This window comes from Ovis canadensis, chromosome 15 (assembly GCF_042477335.2).
Source record: "Ovis canadensis isolate MfBH-ARS-UI-01 breed Bighorn chromosome 15, ARS-UI_OviCan_v2, whole genome shotgun sequence".
Classification (NCBI taxonomy): Eukaryota; Metazoa; Chordata; class Mammalia; order Artiodactyla; family Bovidae; genus Ovis; species Ovis canadensis.
Window position 1 is genome coordinate 69,146,161 of NC_091259.1, and position 24,269 is coordinate 69,170,429.

A 24,269-nucleotide genomic window follows, 5' to 3' on the forward strand; every position below is an offset into this window, starting at 1 on the left:
AACTGAGTCCTCTCAATGACTTTATGGAAGGACTGTATTACCATTATAATATCATTATCCTCATTTACAAGTGAGAAAATTGAGGTATTGAGAAACTAAATAACTTGCCCAATATCTTGCAGCTTGTAGGTGGCTTGCGCTAGAATATGAATTCAGTTCTAGAAACTATACCTCAAATCATTACACAGTTCTGTCTCTATCATGCATTTTCCACAGTGTCTTCAAGATCAAATTGTCTGAATAAAAGTTTGACATCCTTTTGTACAAGTTGATGCACCCTCCACATTTCTTATTTCTGTCAATGTTTCCACTGTTTTCACAGCTTTTCACTATCTCAGGAAGATATTGAACCCTTGTCTCTTATTCATTTCTCTGAAGCAGATGTTTATTCATTCAATGATATGTATTGGATGTCCACTTCTCAAGGCCTCAAGTGACAGCTGTGAATAGGACAGAAGAGTTTGTACAGATCACAGCCTCTTAGCAAGAGACAACAGTGAATGGCCTTTCTGAGGAGGGAACATCTGAGTGGAGAAGCCAGAATGATGAGAAGTTAGTGATGAAAGTCCCAGGGAAGGAGCATTTCAGGCAGAGAAAAAATCAAGCACTAACTCTCTGAGGTGAGAATGAGCTGGATGTTTGAGAAAGAACAATAAAGAAATTTGGACAAGGAGAGAATGTGTACGGATAAAGCCAAAAGGGTAGAAAGGAGTAGATGGTGGTTGGCCAGGATAAGGAGTTTGGCTTTTATTCTGGATGTGATGGGAAGCCACTGAAGGTCCTCAGCAGAGCCCCTTATGAAGAGCAGACTGGGACAGAGTGTAGGAAACACTGGTGGTTCCCCCGGATTCCTTTTAACCAGCCTAGTGCCCCCAAACTCCACTTATGAGTCCTGGCCATCAACACCTCACTGCTGACCCTTCTCCCGGGACCTGCCATTGGCTGAAAGGAACCAGCCACCTGGCTAGGAAATGCCTATGAAGTGATGAGCTCTTCCCTCCTACTCAGAGGACAGTGCACAGCCAGGAACTGGGGAGACACAACAGATAGTCCCCTCGCTTCCGGGAGGGGCAGCTTGGTGGTGTGCTTCCCACCCCACACTGGGGCTGGACTTAGCAGCACACAGGGCTCACCCAACAGTATTCCCTCACTGAGTCCCTTGTACAAAACTCTCCATCTCAGGCTCTGCTTCTAGGGCACGTGACATCAGAGTGAGTCAAAGATAGGAAACCTAACTTTCACCTGTCATTTCTTCTCAGTAACTCTTTTTTTGTTGTTGTTGTTGGTCTTTTATTTATTTTTTTTATTTTTATTTTTTAATTTTAAAATCTTTAATTCTTACATGCGTTCCCTCAGTAACTCTTAAACTCTTCCTTTCCAGTCCCTGCCAGGGCCACTTGCCCACTTCTCTCTCAGCCTCCTATCATCCGCAAGAGCTTCCTAATTGTATTTGATCCTCCTCCATTACATCTGACATTCTATACTCCAATTACAGCCAAATTTCCCTAATCATTAATTTTATCATTGCCCCACAAAAGTTCTTGGAGTTAGCTTTTGAAGTTTTCTACCTGTCAGCCAGTCTGTATGTCTGACTGTCAGTAGGTCAAGCAGTCAACACTTACTGTGTCCATCTTATGTGCCAGACCCTGTGCAAGGAATATGAAACTGACATAGTCTCTTCTCTTCAAAGGAGACTAACAGAAGAGTTTACCAACAATGTGACACTATCCAAATTTACCAGTTTTACCTAAGCTTGAGCACATCAAGTTCATCTTTAAGCCCATTGCCCTTCACTTATTGAGACTCAAGTCCTTCTCAACATCCGGTTTAAGATCTTCCTTTAGTGCTCCAGCTTGCAATGACCTGTAGTCTCTTGAATCCTTTGAGTGTTTGCAGCCTGTCCCTTATATTCACGTTCAACAATGTCTGAGAACCTTCCACCTGCCAGTACTACCTGTTAGGTAGAGCGTAAACCATGTGGAATTATTATGTAAATGTCTTAAAAGTATATCTCCTACTTCTGCTTCCATGCTTAAACCTTTAGAAAGGTAGGTATCAAGCCTGTATTTCTTGTTAGTTGCTCCAGGGTATATACAACTTCACTGCGCATGGTATAGTTTGTTGTTTAGTCACTAAGTCATGTCTGACTCTTTCACGACCTCGTGGACTGTAGACTGCCAGACTCCTCTGTCCATGGGACTTCCCAAGCAAGAATACTGGAGTCAGTTGCCATTTCCTCTTTCAGGGGATCCTCCCAACCCAGGGATCAAACTGGCATCTCCTGCATTGCAGGCAGATTCTTTACTGCTGAGCCACCAGGGAAGCCCTTTTCATAACATACTAATTATGCAAAACAAACTTCATGGCCTTTTTGTGTGTACCTACCATCTTTATTCCATACCTCCCCCCATTATGGATTTAAATATGACTTTCATACCACTTTGATGTTCACTAATGACCACAATGGGATACAATTTTTTATGAAAAGAAGAAAACCTGTTAAGGAGAACAGCTTGGCAAATGAAGGTCTAGAAGGAGTGGAATAGACTGGGATGAATTCAGAGTATATTTCAGGTAAATGCTATGTTTTCTTCGAGTTTTCCCTTGGGTCATCTCTTCTAGGAAGCCTTTTTCAGCTTGGACACCCTGCTCTTTGTGAAGGCATCTACCACGGAACTAACCCCACCACACTATCACTTTGCGCCTTCCTGGCTAAACATGCATTGCTTACCTGAGGCGTGGAGAAGGTGCTCGATAAGCGCTGAATGAATGACTGAATACTTTTTATTATTCCTTTTATTTTATAATAAATTCCTCTTATTCCAATAAAAGGAATATATTCATGACTCTATTACCTAAAAGCACCTAAGGGTACTTTACTTAAAAAAATAGGCAGCCTAAAAAAATTTCAAGATAACATTTCTGAAGTTCCAAATAGGAGTTCTGAAAGAACTCTAGGTAGATCTAGGAAGACCATATAATAAAGAAAATATTCAAATAAATTTGAAATTATCCCTTACAATATAAATTATATACAGTTGTTTTTAACGGTACTCCAACTTTTCAGATTCCTGTTGATAAACATAGAAACACTATTGGAAATGCATGAAACATTTTATACAAATAAAGAATTTTTAAACCAACCTGTAAAACAGCCTAATAAAATAATACTAATGATGACTAAAACACATTAATAATATACTAGATAAGCAGCAAAGCATTAAGAGCAAGGGGTCTGAAGCCAAACTCGGGGGATCCAAACCTTAACTTAGCCTCTTACTAACTCTGTAACTGCAAAATAAGTCAATTTCATTTGTCTTAGTTTTCTTATCTGAAAAAAATGACCATAATAGTATTTCTCCTTACCTAATTATGAATGAAAGACATTTATACAGATAGAATGCTTTCATATACATATGAAATACAGCAAACATTGCTGAGATTATTATCCTCATGATTTTCACCAAGAACTTAGCCTATGGAAAGCAATGTTTTAAGTGCTTTATAAACACTAGCTGGTTTTATCCTCTAAATCTTAGGAAGAGATATTATCATCTTCATTTCACAGATGAGGAAAATGAGACCTGAAGAAATTAAGCAACTGTATCCCACATCTCCTGCATTGAAGGCAGATTTGACTCATGCACACCCATGGTGGATTCATGTCAATGTATGACAAAACCAATACAGTATTGTAAAGTAAAATAAAGTAAAACTTAAAAAAAAAAAAAAAAGTATCAGCCTGCAATGCAGGAGACCCTGATTCAATCGCTGGGTGGGGAAGATTCCCTGGAGAAGGGAATGGCTACCTGCTCCAGTATTCTTGCCTGGAGATTTCCATGGACAGAGGAGCCTGGCAGGCTATATTTCATGGGGTCGCAGAGTCAGACACAACTGAGTGACTAACTCTGGCCTCTACTCACTAGATGCCATTGGGACCTTCCCCCATTGGGACAACCAAAAAATGTTTCCAGACTTTGCTAAATGTTCGCCCAGGAGACAAAATTTTCTCTAGCTGAGAACCACTGCAGTTAAAGAGTCTGAGAGAATATTCCTCTGTAGAGGTGCAGGGAGCTGTGAATAAACGACGGGCACACACCATGCTCTTATTCCAACTTTTGATCATGACTTTCCCTCTCCATCTTCTTTCCTTCTCAACTCAGTGCCACCACCTTTAATCTACTTTCTTCAGGCTTCACAGCCTCACCTTATTGAGAATGAGTATCCCTCATTTTATTGAACTGTCTGTGCATGTGTGTCCCTGTTAGACTTTGAACATTTCAATTGTATGAAATGTTTTCTCATGTGTGTACCTCTAGTATGTGGACTTCCCAGGTGGTGCATTGGTAAAGAATCAGCCTGCCAATGCAGAAGACGCAGGTTTGATCCCTGGATCAGGAAGACCTATCCCCTGGAAAAGGAAATGGCAACCCACTCCAGTATTCTTGCCAGGAAAATCTGTGGATGGAGGAGCCTGTCGGGTTATGGTCCATGGGGTCACAAAAGAGTTGGACAAGACTAAGCAACTGAACAACAACAGCCTCTCGTATCCAGTATGTTGTAAACAGTATGCTTGCTGGAGGTTTAACAAAATAATAAAAGTTGATCATACATTTTCAGTGTATGCATTTGTTCCCTGCTGCAGGACAGCACCTGAAATATTGTTTAATCCTATAGTAAATGCTCTATAAATATTTGTCAAACATGTCAGATCAGAGTATGACTATTATTTCATTAGGTGGATATTAGGTAATATTTTCAGGTATCTATTACCTTGACTTATATTTTCTCTGAATATTGGAAAAAGATTACATTTTTATACTCATAATTAATTAGTTTTTTCATTATCATGTCCCTCCTTGAACTTACTCAGAAACCAGAACATATATCATGGAGAACAGCTCAGAGAAAGAAGCAGCAGAACAGTCAGAAGCTTAGTGAATTACTTTGCTTGGTTCAGAACTGTAAAACCCATGAAACTTTAAAAATTATTGATTCTACCCACCCATTTCATTTACTCAATTACTCATTCAACATTCATTCACTGAGTCTCTAACACATGTTCCATGCTAGAGAGGCTGCACAGGGGGTACCTCAGAGTTCTTTGGGAGAGCAACACACACTATGGCACGTGCCTAGTCAGAGATGTCCCAGGGTGTTGAGGGAGCCTGGAGAAGCAGCACCTGCCACAGCCTGTGGTGAGCAAGAAAGGCTTTCCAGGGGAAGGATGTAAGGTCGGACTTGAAGCGTACATGTAGTGGGCTAGAGAGGGAGAGTATAACCCAAGGAGAGACACACTGCAGGTGAAAATCCAGAGTTAGGCAACAGTATGATGGAGTGTTGGGAAGACATGGAAAACAGGCCAGAGCTGGAGCAAGGAAGGCAGGCCTAATAAGCTAATGCAGATCAGAGCTGCTGCACAATGCAGAGAAACTCCGCACTACCCGGAGGAGGCCATTCTAATCTTCTGGATAGAAGGAACTACTGGAAACATCTTCTTTACATGAAGGCAAAACCCATTTCCCTATGTAACATAGCTGTTGGGGTAAGGTCCAAGTCATCACGTTTCAAAGTGTGGGCCATGGGCCTCCTGTCTGAGAGACAACTGGGGAATTAGGGAACCCTCGCATTTAGCAACACAAGGTGTATCTTCTTAACATCACCCCTCCAGGGACCTATGCCTTCATATGAAGAAAGGTGGTGAGGGCTGACAGCCATTTCAGTTCAGTTCAGTTCAGTTTAGTCGCTCAGTTGTGTCTGACTCTTTGCAACCCCATGGACTGCAGCACGCCTGGCCTCCCTGTCCATCACCAACTCCTGGAGCCGACCCAAACGCATGTCCATTGAGTTGGTGATGTCATCCAACCATCTCATCCTCTGTTGTCCCCTTCTCCTGCCTTCAATCTTTCCCAGCATTACGGTCTTTTCCAATGAGTCAGTTCTTCGCATCAGGTGGCCGAAGTATTGGAGTTTCAGCTTCAGCATCAGTGTTTCCAATGAATACTCAAGACTGATTTCATTTAGGGTGGACTGGTTGGATCTCCTTGTAGTCCAAGGGATTCTCAAGAGTCTTCTCCAACACCACAGTTCAAAAGTATCAATTCTTCAGCACCCGGCTTTCTTTATAGTCCAACTCTCATGACTCTCATGACATGACTACTGGAAAAACATAGCCTTGACTAGATGGACCTTTGTTGGCACAGTAATGTCTTTGCTTTTTTTAATTTTTTTTAAATTTTATTTTATTTTATTTTTTATCTTAAAATCTTTAATTCTTACATGCGTTCCCAAACATGAACCCCCCTCCCACCTCCCTCCCCATAACATCTCTCTGGGTCATCCCCATGCACCAGCCCCAAGCATGCTGTATCCTGCGTCAGACTTAGACTGGCGATTCGATTCTTACATGATAGTATACATATTAGAATGCCATTCTCCCAAATCGTCCCACCCTCTCCCTCTCCCTCTGAGTCCAATAGTCCGTTATACACATCTGTGTCTTTTTTGCTGTCTTGCATACAGGGTCGTCATTGCCATCTTTCTAAATTCCATATATATGTGTTAGTATACTGTATTGGTGTTTTTCTTTCTGGCTTACTTCACTCTGTAAAATCGGCTCCAGTTTCATCCATCTCATCAGAACTGATTCAAATGAATTCTTTTTAACGGCTGAGTAATACTCCATTGTGTATATGCACCACAGCTTTCTTATCCATTCATCTGCTGATGGACATCTAGGTTGTTTCCATGTCCTGGCTATTATAAACAGTGCTGCGATGAACACTGGGGTACATGTGTCTCTTTCAGTTCTGGTTTCCTCAGTGTGTATGCCCAGCAGTGGGATTGCTGGGTCATAAAGTAGTTCTATTTGCAATTTTTTAAGGAATCTTCACACTGTTCTCCATAGTGGCTGTACTAGTTTGCATTCCCACCAACAGTGTAGGAGGGTTCCCTTTTCTCCACACCCTCTCCAGCATTTATTGCTTGCAGATTTTTGGATCGCAGCCATTCTGACTGGTGTGAAGTGGTACCTCATTGTGGTTTTGATTTGCATTTCTCTAATAATGAGTGATGTTGAGCATCTTTTCATGTGTTTGTTAGCCATCCGTATGTCTTCTTTGGAGAAATGTCTATTGAGTTCTTTGGCCCATTTTTTGATTGGGTCGTTTATTTTTCTGGAATTGAGCTGCATAAGTTGCTTGTATATTTTTGAGATTAGTTGTTTGTCAGTTGCTTCATTTGCTATTATTTTCTCCCATTCAGAAGGCTGTCTTTTCACCTTGCTTATATTTTCCTTTGTTGTGCAGAAGCTTTTAATTTTAATTAGATCCCATTTGTTTATTTTTGCTTTTATTTCCAGAATTCTTGGAGGTGGATTATAGAGGATCCTGCTGTGATTTATGTCTGAGAGTGTTTTGCCTATGTTCTCCTCTAGGAGTTTTATAGTTTCTGGTCTTACATTTAGATCTTTAATCCATTTTGAGTTTATTTTTGTGTGCGGTGTTAGAAAGTGATCTAGTTTCATTCTTTTACAAGTGGTTGACCAGTTTTCCCAGCACCACTTGTTAAAGAGATTGTCTTTACTCCATTGTATATTCTTGCCTCCTTTGTCAAAGATAAGGTGTCCATATGTGTGTGGATTTATCTCTGGGCTTTCTATTTTGTTCCATTGATCTATATGTCTGTCTTTGTGCCAGTACCATACTGTTTTGATGACTGTGGCTTTGTAGCAGAGCCTGTGCAAGTATGAAAGGGGAAATCAACAATAACACAATAATAGTGGGAGACTTTAATACCCCACTCACACCTATGGACAGATCAACTAAACAGAAAATTAACAGAGAAACGCAAACTTTAAATGATACATTAGATCAGTTAGACCTAATTGATATCTATAGGACATTTCACCCCAAAACAATGAATTTCACCTTTTTTTCAAGTGCTCATGGAACCTTCTCCAGGATAGATCACATCCTGGGTCATAAATCTAAACTTGATAAATTCAAAAAAATCGAAATCATTCCAAGCATCTTTTCTGACCATAATGCATTAAGATTAGATCTCAATTACAGGAGAAAAACTATTAAAAATTCCAACATATGGAGGTTGAACAACACACTTCTGAATAACCAACAAATCACAGAAGAAATCAAAAAAGAAATCAAAATATGCATGGAAACTAATGAAAATGAAAACACAACAACCCAAAACCTGTGGGACACTATAAAAGCAGTGCTAAGAGGAAAGTTCATAGCAATACAGGCATACCTCAAGAAACAAGAAAAAAGTCAAATAAATAACCTAACTCTGCAACTAAAGCAACTAGAAAAGGAAGAATTGGAGGACCCCAGAGTTAGTAGAAGGAAAGAAATCTTAAAAATTAGGGCAGAAATAAATGCAAAAGAAACAAAAGAGACCATAGCAAAAATCAACAAAGCCAAAAGCTGGTTCTTTGAAAGGACAAATAAATTTGACAAACCATTAGCCAGACTCATCAAGAAGCAAAGAGAGAAAAATCAAATCAATAAAATTAGAAATGAAAACGGAGAGATCACAACAGACAACACAGAAATACAAAGGATCATAAGAGACTACTATCAACAGTTGTATGCCAATAAAATGGACAACGTGGAAGAAATGGACAAGTTCCTAGAAAAGTACAATTTTCCAAAACTGAACCAGGAAGAAATAGAAAATCTTAACAGACCCATCACAAGCAATTGAAACGGTAATCAGAAATCTTCCAGCAAACAAAAGCCCAGGTCCAGACGGCTTCACAGCTGAATTCTACCAAAAATTTCGAGAAGAGCTAATACCTATCCTACTAAAACTCTTCCAGAAAATTGCAGAGGAAGGTAAACTTCCAAACTCATTCTATGAGGCCACCATCACCCTAATACCAAAACCTGACAAAGATGTCACAAAAAAAGAAAACTATAGGCCAATATCACTGATGAACATAGATGCAAAAATCCTCAACAAAATTCTAGCAATCAGAATCCAACAACACATTAAAAAGATCATACACCATGTCTTTGCTTTTTAATATGCTGCCTAGGTTGGTCATAACTTTTCTTCCAAGGAGCAACCATCTTTTAATTTCATGGCAGCAGTCACCATCTGCAGTGATTTTTAGTCCCCCCAAAATAAACTCTGTCACTGTTTCCACTGTTTCCGCATCTATTTGCCATGAAGTGATGGGACCGGACGCCATGATCTTAGCTTTCTGAATGTTGAGCTTTAAGCCAACTTTTTCATTCTCCTCTTTCACTTTCATCAAGGGGCTCTTTAGTTCTTCTTCATTTTCTGCTATAAGGGAAGTGTCATATGCATATCTGAGGTTATTGATATTTCTCCCAGGAATCTTGATTCTAGCTTGTGCATCATCCAGTCCAGCATTTCTCATGATGTACTCTGCATATAAGTTAAATAAGTAGGGTGACAATATACAGCCTTGATGTACTCCTTTCCTGATTTGGAACCCATCTGTTTTTCCATGTCCAGTAATACTGTCGCTTCTTGACCTGCATACAAATTTCTCAGGAGGCAGGTCAGGTGGTCTGGTATTTCCATCTCTTTCAGAATTTTCCACAGTTTATTGTGACCCATACAGTCAAAGGATTTGGCATAGTCAATAATGCAGAAGTAGATATTTTTATGGAACTCTCTTGCTTTTTTGATGATCCAAAGGATGTTGGCAATTTGATCTCTGGTTCCTCTGCCTTTTCTAAATCCAGCTTGAATGTCTGGAAGTTCATGGTTTATGTACTGTTGAAGCCTGGCTTGGCGAACTTTGAGCATTACTTTGCTAGCATGTGAGATGAGTGCAATTGTGCGGTAGTTTGAACATTCTTTGACATTGCCTTTCTTTGGGATTGGAATGAAAACTGACCTTTTCCCATCCTGCGGCCACTGCTGAGTTTTCCAAATTTGCTGGCATACTGAGTGCAGCACTTTCATAGCATCATCTTTTAGGATTTGAAATAGCTCAACTGGAATTCCATCACTTCCACTAGCTTTGTTCATAGTGATGCTTCCTAAGGCCCACTTGACTTCACATTCCAGGATGTCTGGCTCTAGGTGAGTGATCACACCATTGTCATTATCTGGGTCATGAAGATCTTTTTTGTATAGTTCTTCTGTGTATTCTTGCCACCTCTTCTTAATATCTTCTGCTTCTGTTAGGTCCATACCATTTTTGTCCTTTACTGTGCCCATCTTTGCATGAAATGTTCCCTTGGTATCTCTAATTTTCTTGAAGAGATCTCTAGTCTTTCCCATTCCATTGTTTTCCTGTTTCCTTGCATTGATCACTGAGGAAGGCTTTATCTCCCCTTGCTTTTCTTTGGAACTCTGCATTCAAATGGGTGTATCTTTCCTTTTCTCCCTTGCCTTTCGCTTCTCTTCTTTTCTCAGCTATTTGTAACTCCTGCTCAAACAACCATTTTGCCTTTTTGCATTTCTTTTTCTTGGAGATGGTCTTGATCACTGTGTCCTGTACAATGTCATGAACCTCCATCCACAGTACTTCAGGCACTCTATCAGATCGAATCCCTTGTATCTATTCATCACTTCCACTGTGTAATTGTTAAGGGATTTGATTTAGGTCATACCTGAATGGTCTAGTGGTTTTCCTTATTTTCTTCAATTTAAGATAGCCAGGGTAAACATTATTACTTCCAGAGGCAAGAAGGAAAACAGAATCTGATCCCATGCCAGTATGGAGTACCCAAGGATGCTCAATACAGACCTGAGTAGGTTTTGGCCCTGGTGAGGAAGAGGATTAACTGAGGCTATCAGTGGGTGGAATGAGGAATAATCAAGTGGTGAGGGGGCTCTCAGGCATGGGGGCCAGGAAGCCAACCTGAGTATTAAAACAAGAAAGGTGCTGCCATCTAAACCCACCTTGAACATCTCAGGAAACATACTAGCTATGCAGAGCTAACAAATGCTTCCTACACTTCTGTCTTTTGTCTCATCTCACAACCTTGACATCCCTCCCAGGGCTGAGGCTATCTGGTACCTGTTAGAACTGGAAAACAGCCTCCCCACCCCCACCCAGCTCTGGGTTCTTCAACTCTGCTCAACAGGAAGCAGTGGCCCTAAACCTTCCCAAAGGTCACACCATCTCCTCTTTCTTGTTTCCTTACTTTCAATAATAGTTAATAAGCACCTACTGTATGCAAGGTTACTATGAGAAATACAAAGGGAAGTGTTAAATGAAGTAGAGAGCTTCTCCTCTGCCTTCTCCAACCATCAAAAGAGAAAAAAAGAAAAAAGACTGAGGGGAGAGAATATGCAAGAAAGGGCATTCCTGACAGGATGTGGGAAGACTGAAAATCTCAGATCTATAAGTTCCTGGAAGAATCATTTATCCCAGCACTCCACTTTGGACCATTGTCTGGTCTCAGACAAGCATTAGCATCACCATTAGCCTCTCTGCCACGGAATTATTCTTGGGCTGGCTTACTCTAGCCCCTTGCCAAACAGGAACATTCACAAATCTACACAAGAATTTGGGATAGGGGATTTTTAATATACTCCTTCTAAACGTCCATTCACTGCTGGCCCAAAAGGATGCTCTAATGAGGTCTTTACCTCCCCTCCCACCATGGAATATGCATGGTTCACCATAGTACCTATTTGGTTTTCCATTCAACCACTGAGCAACGTTTGTTGAGCATCTATTAAGTGCCAGGCCCTGTGCCCCACCCCCTCAAAAAGATGGTGAACAAGGCAGCCACGTTTTATGCCCTAAGGAAGCCTGGTTTAGAGAGAACAGTCACTACAAGTCTGATGACTACAAAAGAGCACACTGAGAATAAGCTTATCCTTACTAGTGACAGCCTCCCCAGAAAGTAGGACCAAATACAATGCCTGTCCATCCAGGAGTCTCAAAAGCAGGAGACTTAGAAGTCCCCTTTGAAGGGTTCTTCAGTCTTCCCCTTATTGACAGTACTCTCAGCAAATTCCCTGTCCCCACACTTGCAATTGTCAAAGAAGGGGTCCTATTCTCATTATCATCTCATCTCCTCCTAATTGTGGTAGCCACACCTAGTGGGTCCCAAAACCTCATGACCCTCTGGGTAAAGATAGGAGTGGGGCCTGCACTCCACTGAAGTTCTAGTGGAGGTTGGGCAAAACCTTGGGAAAAACTTCCCCAAAGGGCTATATCTCAGCCAAGTCCCTTGACTGTTTATGTTCATATACTTACTCTCTGGCCGTACTCAGAACATTATGCCCCAATAATTTATTTTGAAGAACTCACAACCTATTTTATTTTCATGTTTTGTTTATTACCAAATCATGAAAAAGATAAAGCATGCTCTAGCACTAGAAAGTCTATTTACAACATCACTACATTTTTTCAGCCTACTTCAAAAAAGCCAATGCCTGTCATGAAATTAAATAAATCTGGGTGTTCCCCAAGTTGTAATTTTCCATTTTGCATGTGCCAGGCAAAGAGAATTCTGCCTTCTTCTGTCACCAGAATAAAAGCAGCAAACTTGCAACGTTAAATCCATAAGCTTATGAAAAATCTTTTTTAAAAAATTAATTCTCTTGTAGTTGGGCAATAAACTTGAAAATACATTAATGCTCTGACTGTCTTGAAAGTATAGATAATGACCTTAAATATGAACAAGCACATCATTTCATGGGTGCAAGATGATGAGTTTATAAAATATAAATGCTCTGACAGTAAGAAAACATACTGCTATATTCAATTATATCATCTGCTCAAAATACAATTGCTTCTATGTTTGGTAAATAGATTAAATCCAGGTCACATTCCTGTGTTCAACTGGGTTTCTAGTCACTCCCTTTTCTCTAAATACTTGAGTTCTTTGTTTCTGCATGTTCTTAAGTGTCATCATTTATTGCTATAGGCGTGATGGCTATACTTAACTAATAATGACAGTGGTTGTCATTAGATTTTAACTCAGTAACACGAGTCTGACATATCATTTGAAGTATGTCTTCAATTTAAATTTGATTAAAATTACAAACAACCCATCTATTGTGCCAATCAAAATGTTGTCACCCTTTCCCTGAACTTTTCTATGAACTTTCTTGAAATAAGTTGTGGCAGCTTAAAGTTAAGGCTAGCCTTGGGTCATAAACATATTTTAAAACACAACTTTCAGAATAGAGCACAGCAAGGCCACTTGGGGCTCCTTTCATAAAAGGACTTGATTTTGACTTACACCTCAGAAAAATTCTCAAGGTAAATAGTAGAATACAGTGAGAGTTCAAAGGCTCTAACTCAGATTTCCATATCATGCTGTAACACAAGTGCTTGCTCGTGATTTTAACTTGGTTGTAAATATTTTAAGATCCTGGACCTAGCCAGCACCTGTAGTAGTAAAATCAGGTACTTGTGCCAGTCTATATGATAAGCTGGTGGAAATGAGTCGAACAAGAGATGGAGCGAAAGAGGGAAAACAGACAAAGAGCAGATGGAAAAGCAATGTTTTAGACACCTATTATATAAGCACAGCAGACTTTTATACACATTATTGTATTTACTCCTCATAATTACCTCATGAGATGTTTCTTATTGACTCAGTTTATATATAATAGATGAGGAAGCTGGGGGTTAGAGAGGTTAAGCCACTTACCCAGGTTCACAGAGTAGTTTGCTTCCCTGGCAGTGATGGTAAAGCAGAGCCAAATGACTGCTGTTGCTATTTTCCTACACCCAGGCAACTATTCTGGGGAGGTAAGAGTGGACATGAGGTTCTAATAACTAGCCTTGGGATCTTAACAGCATTGGAGTCCTAGTTACACTTATGAAATGCTATTCTCAGTGTTCTATTTAGATGAGGGATTTGAGGGATTTACAGACATTTAATTTCCAAATAATTTTTCTTTTTAGAAAAATAAGACAATATCCAATAATCCTTTAAGATATTTTTACCTTGATATACAAGTAAGAACACTGAAGTGCAGATCAGTCTGCCCAAGGTCATATAAGAGGGACTAGAATCTTGCAAGATCATCTGATTTCAAATCTAGTGCTCTTCCCACTAAATGATAATGCATTTCTTATGTCTCTCCTAACAGATGTCTAAAGCTTCAAAAACAAATGCTTTGGAAGGCAAAATCCTGAAAGAGTACCTATAGGATATATAAATGAATTCTCAGGTAAAGTAGCAAGCAGGGTAGATAGACAACCGCCTAAAAGATTTGATTTCAAGGTTACTGGAAATGTTTGGCTCAGTTTTTAAAATACCTCCTTTTGTTTCCATGACATTATTTGTTTTTATGATACCACCCTTCTTATTTTCTTTATAGCACTTCACACCGTCACTAAATAAGTTACCTAGTTCTGTATATGTTTATGTCTGTTGCTTCTTCTACCTTATTAGAACCTAAGCTCCATGAGACCTGTCTTGTTCACACCATATCCTGGCATATTGTAGGGACTCAGTAAATACTTCTGGAGGAAATGATTGAATGAATGAATGGTCTCTCTTTAACTACTCTTCTGCCTCCTTAAACAGAACCATAATTTTTTTTAAATTACTTCTCACACACTGTCTCAACTCTCATCAGGCAGGTATTCTCTCTGTCCACTTTTACCCATGTAGCAAACAGCTCCAGATGATAAAGACAGTATTTATAACTCTTCTGAGTTAATATCCTCATGAAAATTAAATTTTATCAAATTTCTTTGCAGACAAAAAAGGCTGTATTCAAAACCCTTAATGTCAGATGTGATTCCATAGTAGAAATTTTAGAATTAAAAAATGTTAATACATTGTATATATCAAATATTATGTAATATGCCCAGCAAGGTCTACAGTAGCAGCCCATAATCAAATGTATTAATTATTTTTCATCAAAACAGTTGATTATTTATACCAAATAAGGTTGTGCTATCAAATGAGTTATGAAAAAATCATTTGGTCATCTGCAATTCTGTATTTAAGAATGGCATATAAGAGACTGGATTTGTAGCATTAACTCAGGGGTTGTACAGAGAAAGAATAATATACTTAAAGCACATGGTGAGTGTATGGCTTCCAGAAAGTATTCAAATTATCAGGATGGTTACAGGTTCGCAGGCATCTTCATTAAACAAGTATAGCTTCTATGTGAATATATGCAATATATACAATTCAACAACTCATGATATGTCAATAATTCAGGTGTTTCTCAATGATTTGATATTTTGACAGTATGAGATGCCACCGTATGCGTGCTCTAAATTTTTCTATTGGCTAAGAAATTTTTTGTGGGGTTGGGGGGGTGCATCTCTTGCAATGATCTTCAGACCCACATCTAATTACATAGTAAGGGCACTGTACACATTAATTATACGTTTAAAATATTTGGAATAGGGAAAAAACATAACATACATGCCTATAGTTTTATCCTCCCTTGCAGAAACAGATAAAAGAATAATGTGCTATCTCAGAAGAGAGTTCTTTTTCTCTACATAATATCATGTTCCTACTTTTGGTATATGCAGCCAAGTGAGAGAGAAGATGGACTGACAATGTTGCCTAATGCACATACTATTCAAAGTGATAATAGAGAATTTGGGAACACCCATCCTAAGTCCTGCTGCAGCTGCCCAAGTTAAGTAGTGGTCACCCTGTGGGTGAGCACCACAGAGCCCAATATTAGCTTTAGCAGGACTAAAGCAGCCACTGGTGTAGACTGTAGCACTGTCTTGAGATTCAGCAGCAAGAAAAGCAAGGTATGATGTGGGTAGTAAGTCACTTCTTGAAACTTGTGCTTTTAACACAACCATTTAAAAAGCAACAAACTCAGGAGACATATAATGGAACAGAATATAATGCATGAATCCAGGTTCATTAAACTAATGCATTTTTTGAGAAACAAAATATGACAGAACATTTCATTATTGATGCACATATGAGAAAAAGTGTTATGCTGCTATTTAGAATGTGTCTTGTATGTCGTGGAATTGAAATATTTCCAAATCATCAATAATTAAAATGATGAGAATCCATCATTTCACTGACATTTATTTCTACATGAAAAGACAGCCTATTTTAAATGTGCTCACACATATTCTTGTCAATCACAAGCTGTCACAGCAAATTATCTCATTTTGTAGATCACATGGCAGTTAGCAGAAATCTCTAGGTTTAAATTTAGATCTTAGGTATAGTATCAAGAGTACTCTTCATGGATTTTTTTTCTGTGACTACATCTTCACAATACAGCATATAAAAGATGTAAAATTCTATTCATAATACTCAGTTTCATTTCTGGTTAACAAAACTCAGGACTGAAATGAATCACTGTAAATGATAACTCTGAAAGTCAAAGGATAAATTAGTATATATAGAAAAGAATGCAAATACAGAAGTAAAAAAAAAATTAAACAATCTCAGAACTCTATACAGTGAAACTTGGACCTACTGAAAACTTTAAAAATGTCCTTTGAAATAATTCATTAACTATATCTTCATAGTTTTAGAGAAATCATTAATAAATTTCAGAATCTTGAAATCACAGAATTACAAGACCTAATACGACAGTAGATCTTCATCAACAATCTTCATAAAAATTCTTTCTGCTTTCCCCCCCCCATACAATCAATCTTTCTGTTTATGCATTCAACTTCAAATGTAAGAATTATTCTAATATTGCATTTCAACAGGGAATGTTTCATGTCAGTCTTGACCCTGGCTTGACCTCTGTATGAAAGCTTTGTGTTTGGAGGTATGTGATGAATAGCTCTCTGGCTTTCTATTAAATCCAGTGTCACTGGTTGTCAACAGTGATGCTCAAAAGGGGTGGTAAAGTATTTAAAAAATCAGAGATGTTCTGCAGGTCTCTTTCTACCTTAGTAAATCTGAAAATAGTTCTAAGGCAATTCTCACTATCTATACTACTTTCCCAAAGAATAAGAATACAATGAAGTATGGAAATACAATTGCCAAAATATACATAGGTTTATTTGGCTTTCCTGTGCCAGAAATAGAGTAAATTTTCATTTGGAGGACCAATGGATTTGGTTTAATTTTTTTTCCTTTAAAATTAGAGATGAAGGAATAATGACAACAAAGAAATCAGATTATAAGTCCCCTTTTTTATTATCTGTCTCTGATCTGGCCTAGGACTGGCACATAGTAGACTTTGAATCGATGTTTGCTGAATGAATGAAAAACAGTATATTAAAATAATGACCATTTACTGACTGTAATGCTTGTTTGTTCATTGTACATAAAATATTCATGCTCATCTGCAAAGATGCAACAGTAACACCAAATTCTGCCAGGTGTTTCCCCTTATTTACCTTTAGAAAGTAGAATTTTCCAACTTCTGAGAATGCCTCCTTACTCTAAATCTATCTACCATTTTCAAAGCTATTCATCCATGTTTTATTTTTATGGTAAACTCATGACAAGTTGGCATATTATTGATAATCTATAACATTCATGCAAGAGAGCTCATTTTAACCTGATTTGAAAAAGTACACGTGAATGTATAGGTGAGAATATGTAGTTGATACATATATATGTGAAATTTCCCCCACCCCTCTCAAGTTATATACACATATAGGATAAATTACATATATATATAATAAATTATTTGTGTTTATGTTCTTGTTCTAAAAGAAACCAATATCAGGCTTTAGGCTTATAGGCTTATCTGTAAGCTTAACTTACATGAGTAGCTTTTTTCCCATTATACTTAAGTCTTTTTAATGGACATGTGATATGCTAGTCTGTGTCCAAGCTCACCTACAATTTCTTTTCTCAAAAGACAAGGCACATCTGCCACCTGCTCTACTCCGTGTCCCAGCAACAACTGTCGAGCAGCATAAAGATTGATTATCAGTCAAAAACCATTGCACAACACCAGATTTTGGTGGGTTAAGCTTGCTGATCCAGCAAGAGATGGTGTGAAATTTTCAGGAGTGTGTGCCAACATTTTGGTGCTAAAAGAACAGCAGTGCATGTCACAGTGAAACACAGCCAAAGATGTGCAGACAAAGCAGAGAAGTTTTTTTGTTCTAGACTTGGTTTTAAAAGGATAAAAGAGAAAACAAAAAGTAGGAGGAAATTAGTTTATACATTTAAAAATCATCCACCAAGCTTTGTCACGTGTGTAACATTGTCATTTTAGGCATTCATGTCCAGATCTTTTAAGAAGCTTAGCTATAAATAATTTTTATATATCTCTTCTAAAATACCATAATCATAAGAAAGGCAAGTATTTCTTATTAATAAAAATAACCAAGGATCTTAAAGAAGTATTCATTACATATATATCCGAATATAAAAGTCACAGAGACATTTACCCACAGAGACTCATGCTTCTATACAAAGAGATGATTCATGAATACAAAATAAAGGCAGCCATATTTTAAAATAAAAACAAAATTTGAAAAATATCTGGGTCTACACTACTGCATAGCTTATTTTTACTGAGTATTGCAGCAACAAGTTTCTTTACAAGGACCAAATTACCTTGAACTTTTTATTGAATTCAAGAAATTATTTCTTGATGATCAAGTATTCTTAAAGAGATAGAAATTCTAGTATCGTTTTATATAATAACATTAATAGAGGAAGAATTTTCATCACTTCCTCTGTAATGAACTCCAGAATTACTTTTCTTCTATTTATGCAATGACTGCCTAGACTTGCCTTTGGTTCACTGGCTTTATAGCAATTGCAGAAAAAAAAAAATACTTCTAATAAGGTAGAAAAAGCAGAGGGGAATACACCAGTTAGATACACTGAATTTGTATGGCAAAGTTCTTATGTCATTTAAATGTGATTAGCATACATAGCACTTGATAACAGGCCCTGGGTATGACATACCTGGATAGTGGCATTTTTATTTCTCTCTTAAAACATATTCTTTCTCACTAAAGAAAGAATTATTTTTTTTAGAAAATCTCCACATTTCTGAAATGTTAGAAACAATGAACTTTCTTTTTCTACCAAGAGATCTTTGTTACAAAAGTATGTCTATACATATCATATTATAAATATATAATTTATATTATTATAAAACATATATATGTTACATATATACATAAAGTATATAAAAGACACACTATGGCATTTATCTTATAAAAATTTTGTTAGGAAAATCACATGTATATAAGAATTATGTTCATTACTGGTCACATTTTCAAAATTATGTTAATATCATCTGAAAAAAGATCAAGAGTATAAATGAATAAATGATACCTGAAACTTTGATCTATTTTCTGAGAGAATAAGTCTAACGAATTATGTCTGTTGAGTGTCACAGAAACTAAACAGTAAATTCAATAATCTCTGATTTAATTTATTATATTTTCACCATTTAACCTCCTGCAGGCTCCCTAATGTCTATTCAGATCTATATTAAATTAAGCACCAATGCTAATGAAGGGCAATAAACGTGGCTGTCAGTGGATTTTTCTTTCATTAAGCACATTATCCTCTTACTGAGCTGTAAATGCGTAAACATTAGTTTTGTTAAACCATGCAAAAAAGACAGGATGAAAATCATTTTTTAATTGCGCCCCTTAAGCAATTTACTGTGTGTGGAAATACAAGTTTTTTTTTCATTTTTACCTTTAATTTTTTTGAATGGATCTAAAAAGGGCTCTCCCGTTGAAACATAAACGTCTGCTTCACGGGGTATGTCTTCAGGTTCGAGGGCTTCAGTGCCGTCTGCCAAGAACACTCGTCGTGCAGCCATGTTCAGATTCAGCTTTTCTGTGCACTCCTCCAGCAACTAACAAAAACAAGGGGTAAGGGAAAGCGAGTGAGGACAAGGGAAGTAACACATTTCCACTAAGCAAAAAGGTGCAGTGATCAAAACAGAAACTCACGGAGCCACTTGCCAAGTTAAGTAACTCAGAAACTCCACCAATAAGGGTATTTTGTAGCAGTTAAAAATATATAAGCAGGTTAATCGCAACACAGAATAGTTGATTCTCAAATTCTAGTCCTTGAATGTTCCATCATTCTAATAAGGCTATAAGATATAGTCATTGTATTTGTTTAATTAGATATACTACTTATATATTGATTTAAAATGAATGGAATGCCTGTGAAATCTACGTATACATATAAGCTACCTAGAGATTCAGATAACTACAAAGAAAATTTTGAACAATGTCATCTTTCTCACTATCTATATATAAAGAGAATAAGGGAAGAAATAAAGCACTGAAAACTCTTGTATACTAGTTACCAAGGTAATGGTTGGTGCAATAACTTTGGCAAAGACTGCTCTAGATCCATTTTGGTAAGCTGTTACTCTAATCAGTCTGGGTTGAAGTTTGTGTCTTTGAGACAATTTGTGGCAATTCTGGTCCCACTTAAATTTTGAAGAGAACTCTGCAACTCTAAAGAAAAAAAAAAAACACAACAATCGGTGCATGTTAATTAGTAAAAATTTTTATGTACATATTACCCCAGATATTTTCAACACATATAAGCACTAGTGATTGTTCCTAGGTAGTCCTCAAAAAAAATTTTTATAGAATAAGATTGTCTATATATACTTAAATATTTTTAAAAATTTAATACATGATAAGTTTGCCAAAACTGTTCATGTAAAACATGTATCTCAGAATAAATCATTTTATTTATAAAACATCACAACATTCACTTTTAAAAATTATATATGCTATATTCTAATAGAAAGCAGAAAATAGCAATATGGTCTTAACATCATGAAATAGAAAACAGCTAAGAATTTCCCTTAACTTTTCATGTTTATTAAAGTTCTTTGATTTCTTTTTAAAAGATTTGAAATTCAAATACATCATACTAAAGTTTTTATTCTGAAGTCACTTTTATTGCTTTCATTTCAAATTGCTTGGGGGCAGTAAGAGAAGATTTCTAAGTTTGCTTTCAGTCAAAACTAGTTTCAATCCTTATTTTTTTCTCAGCAAAAGCACATGGTAAATGACTAACATGTTCTACTTTTACCTGAGTTCTCTAACTTTTCCTGTTAATTCCTAATGCCACATTTGCATAGTAAACATTTTAAAGCAAAAACGTGAGGTAAATTAAAACCACAGTATATCCACCTATTTGAATATATGAAAATGATGTGAATATAGATATCTTAGTTTGATTTTTATTTTTATCAACATTTTCTTCTATCTATAAACTCTTAGGTTAACAGATTATAAGAATCTTGATGTGAAAATGTATACACAAAATGCTGTTATAATAAGTTCATTTCAATTTGATTTTATTTCAAATACTGTTTAAATATCAAAAGTGTGCATTTCTATTTTTAAGCAAATAGCTGGTAAACCAAGATATTCATGGTCTTAGCCTGATTCTGCTTCAACTATTCCTTTCAGAGTTAATATTATCCAGGCTCACATAGATCTCATTTTTTTTCCACAAATGTAATTAGCAACCTTCTACTCAGGTGCTTTCAAAGAAAAAAGGAAACAAAAGCAGAAACAAAACCCCTAGAGATGGGTTACATTTTAATGTTTGAAATAGTCAACTGAATCATTATAAATTCTGCTCAAAGGAAAAGGTTTCAACAGTCAGGTAAAAAGAACAGAGAACCACTTTGATTACCTCAGTTGACCCACTGGAGCACTGACAGGTCTGTTTCTCTTGGATGCTGATATAAAATAAGAATTGTTTTTACTGTTTGATTTGTAGCTATCTGGGTCTGATATTTCACCATGGCTATGATCTGATGCTGTTTGATGTGTGGAGCAATCTTGAAGTCCTGACCCTTCTGATACTGCCGCTGAATGCAAAAGTCTGTTGGGGCCAAACTGAGGCTGCAAATAATCTTCAGTAGTTTTAATAACTGCTTTTGCCTGGGATGACATAAACTCCCTGAAAGAAACAATGCGAGAAAGAATACAGTGAATTGCTGTGTAATCACTTGTTAACAACTAACACATAATAACTAGTTGTGTGCTATGTGCGAAACAAAACACTACACACTTAGCCAGTATTTTGCTTAACCTTTACTATATCCCTGGGAAGTGAGTGACATTTTTATCCCCACTTTACAGATTCAAAAAGTTGTGTCTCAGAGAGGCTAATTAACTTGCCCATGCTCACATAATCTGTAGTTGTAGCTCACATAATCTAGGAAAGAACTTGAACTTGAGATGTCCTAAAATGAAACAGACATTCATAAACATTAAACTTAATCATTCAAACTAAAGAAGAAAAAGTGTGTAATGCTTGAATTAGTGTTGAGTAACATTTTAAAATTCTTCCATTCATTCACTAAACACTAGCTCTCTGCTAAATATTAAGAAATTATAAAAATTAAAGAGATGTGGCTCCTACTCTCAAGAGAACTTGCAAACTATCCCCTAATAAAGAGAGAATATATGTTAAATAAACTGCTTAGAATTCTGAGTGTGTATTAACTTTAAGTGCAGAAAGAATTCCTTGAAGGCAAACTTTTGTGGGTTGGAGTAAAGTTGGCAAAGACTTTACAGCAGACCTGGGCATAGGTGACTAACTCATCCTGGTTTGCTCAGGACTGTCCTGGCTTTGGCATTTTAGCCACACATTTTGAAAACTCCCTTAGTCTCAGTCAAATTAGGACAGTCAGTTACCCTACCTGGTATTTAAGCTTTAGAGACTTCTCTTTAACAATTAGGAGCAAAGAGAATTAAACTAGCTTACTGCTGATTCACTCAGATTTTATGATTGTCTTCTTAGGAGTTTAGAATTGACTTTTGTGGAAGACATAAAAATACAGCTATGTCTTCCCTCTGAAAGATCTTCTTAGAGTAGACACCAACATTCCCTTGGGTGAACCTGTTTTGACCACATTCTTTAAGGCTTCAGGTCATCAGGATGACAGAACTGAACATCTTTCCCCTTTTTCTTAGATCACAGGCCCCAATATTTAGACCAGACACAACCCACCTTCATCCACAGCACCATTGACTGTTGCATCAGAGACAGCAACAGAATAGAAAGTAAGTATATAACCTACTCTCTTGTGGTTTCTTAATTTAGGTTTCATTTTTGACCGATTTAGCTTACTTTTTAAGTATTTTAATCGATATTGCACTTATTTCAGCTGACTAAATCAGATCATATACGCTATTGCTTTATGTTTTTAATGCACAATTTTTGAATGACTGGAGAAGGCAATGGCAACCCACTCCAGTACTCTTGCCTGGAGAATCCCAGGGATGGCGGAGCCTGGTGGGCTGCCGTCTATGGGGTTGCACAGAGTCGGACACGACTGACGCGACTTAGCAGCAGCAGCAGAGCTCATCAACTTATTTCCAAGTTGCTATAATTCTGAAATACAGTTTAGATCTGGGATGGGGAGGGGCGGTGGTCAACATATTATACTCACTCCTTACCAAGTTCTTCCCATACTTAACTTCATTTTGTTTACCATCTCAGCAAACAAAGGTAATCTTAAAATACAGTCTCTAGCATTACATTTGGGTCTTATGTAGGGCCAAATATTTGTAGTTCATCAAGTATTTAGCTGAACTAAATACCTGAACAGAGGACCACCTGACCTGGGATGACATGTAAATCTATGCAAATAACAAGTCTGAAAGATCTAAAATGTAGAGTTGCTGGTATGATAAAATGAAACAAATATATTTGAGAATATTGAGCTGTGTAGATAGAGGATCAGGCATAGAGGATGTTAGCTTTCATGTATTACTATAATTGAGGTAATTTTTATACAAACCACATTCTTTTCAATTTGCTAGCTCCTCAATAGTCCTTATACATAATATAAGTCCCCCATCCAAACAATTATAAAATAATGTATGCTTAGTGTGGAAAGCTTAGCATGAACAGCTCCTCCTCCAAATTTTTCTCATCCACAAGTTTTATTATAGCCACAATTATTTCTTCTGGCCTGTCTTCTTTATGTCCACAAATGTGTAAAATAGTTGATTGCCTGCTCAGTTGCTCAGTAGTGTCTCACTCTTTGTGACTCCATGGACTGTAGCCTGCCAGGCTTCTCTGTCCATGGAATTTTCCCAGCAAGAATACTTGAGTAGGTTGCCACTTCCTACTCCAGGGAATCGTCCTGACCCAAGGATCAAACCCATATCTCCTGCATTGGCAGGCAGATTCTTTACCACGGAGCCACCTGGGAAGCCCAAAATGGTTGATTTTTTCCTCTAAAGGAATGAAAGGTAGTCATGTGCCAGAGGATAAGCATGTGGATGAGAGTTGATATGGTGGGCCCATGGAGCGCAAACACTGGGATCTGGGCAGTTGTATTTTATTATTGTCCCTATTGTTTTCATCACATGTTTCTATCCCAATCGGCCCTGGACTGAGCATAGC

At 37.4% G+C, this 24,269-nt stretch overlaps 1 protein-coding gene across 2 annotated transcripts in view; it reads right to left on the minus strand.

The window, feature by feature from the left end:
* The window catches only part of DCDC1 (doublecortin domain containing 1), a 482,101-nt gene that overhangs the window by 412,658 nt on the left and 45,174 nt on the right, over positions 1-24,269 (minus strand). For both annotated transcript variants that reach the window (XM_069554647.1, XM_069554648.1), the window contains exons 3-5: positions 21,540-21,809; positions 20,185-20,338; positions 19,560-19,722 (exon numbers count right to left, since the gene is read on the minus strand). In XM_069554647.1, coding sequence (XP_069410748.1) covers positions 19,560-19,722; positions 20,185-20,338; positions 21,540-21,809 — 587 coding nt within the window. The remainder of the gene's footprint in view (positions 1-19,559; positions 19,723-20,184; positions 20,339-21,539; positions 21,810-24,269) is intronic.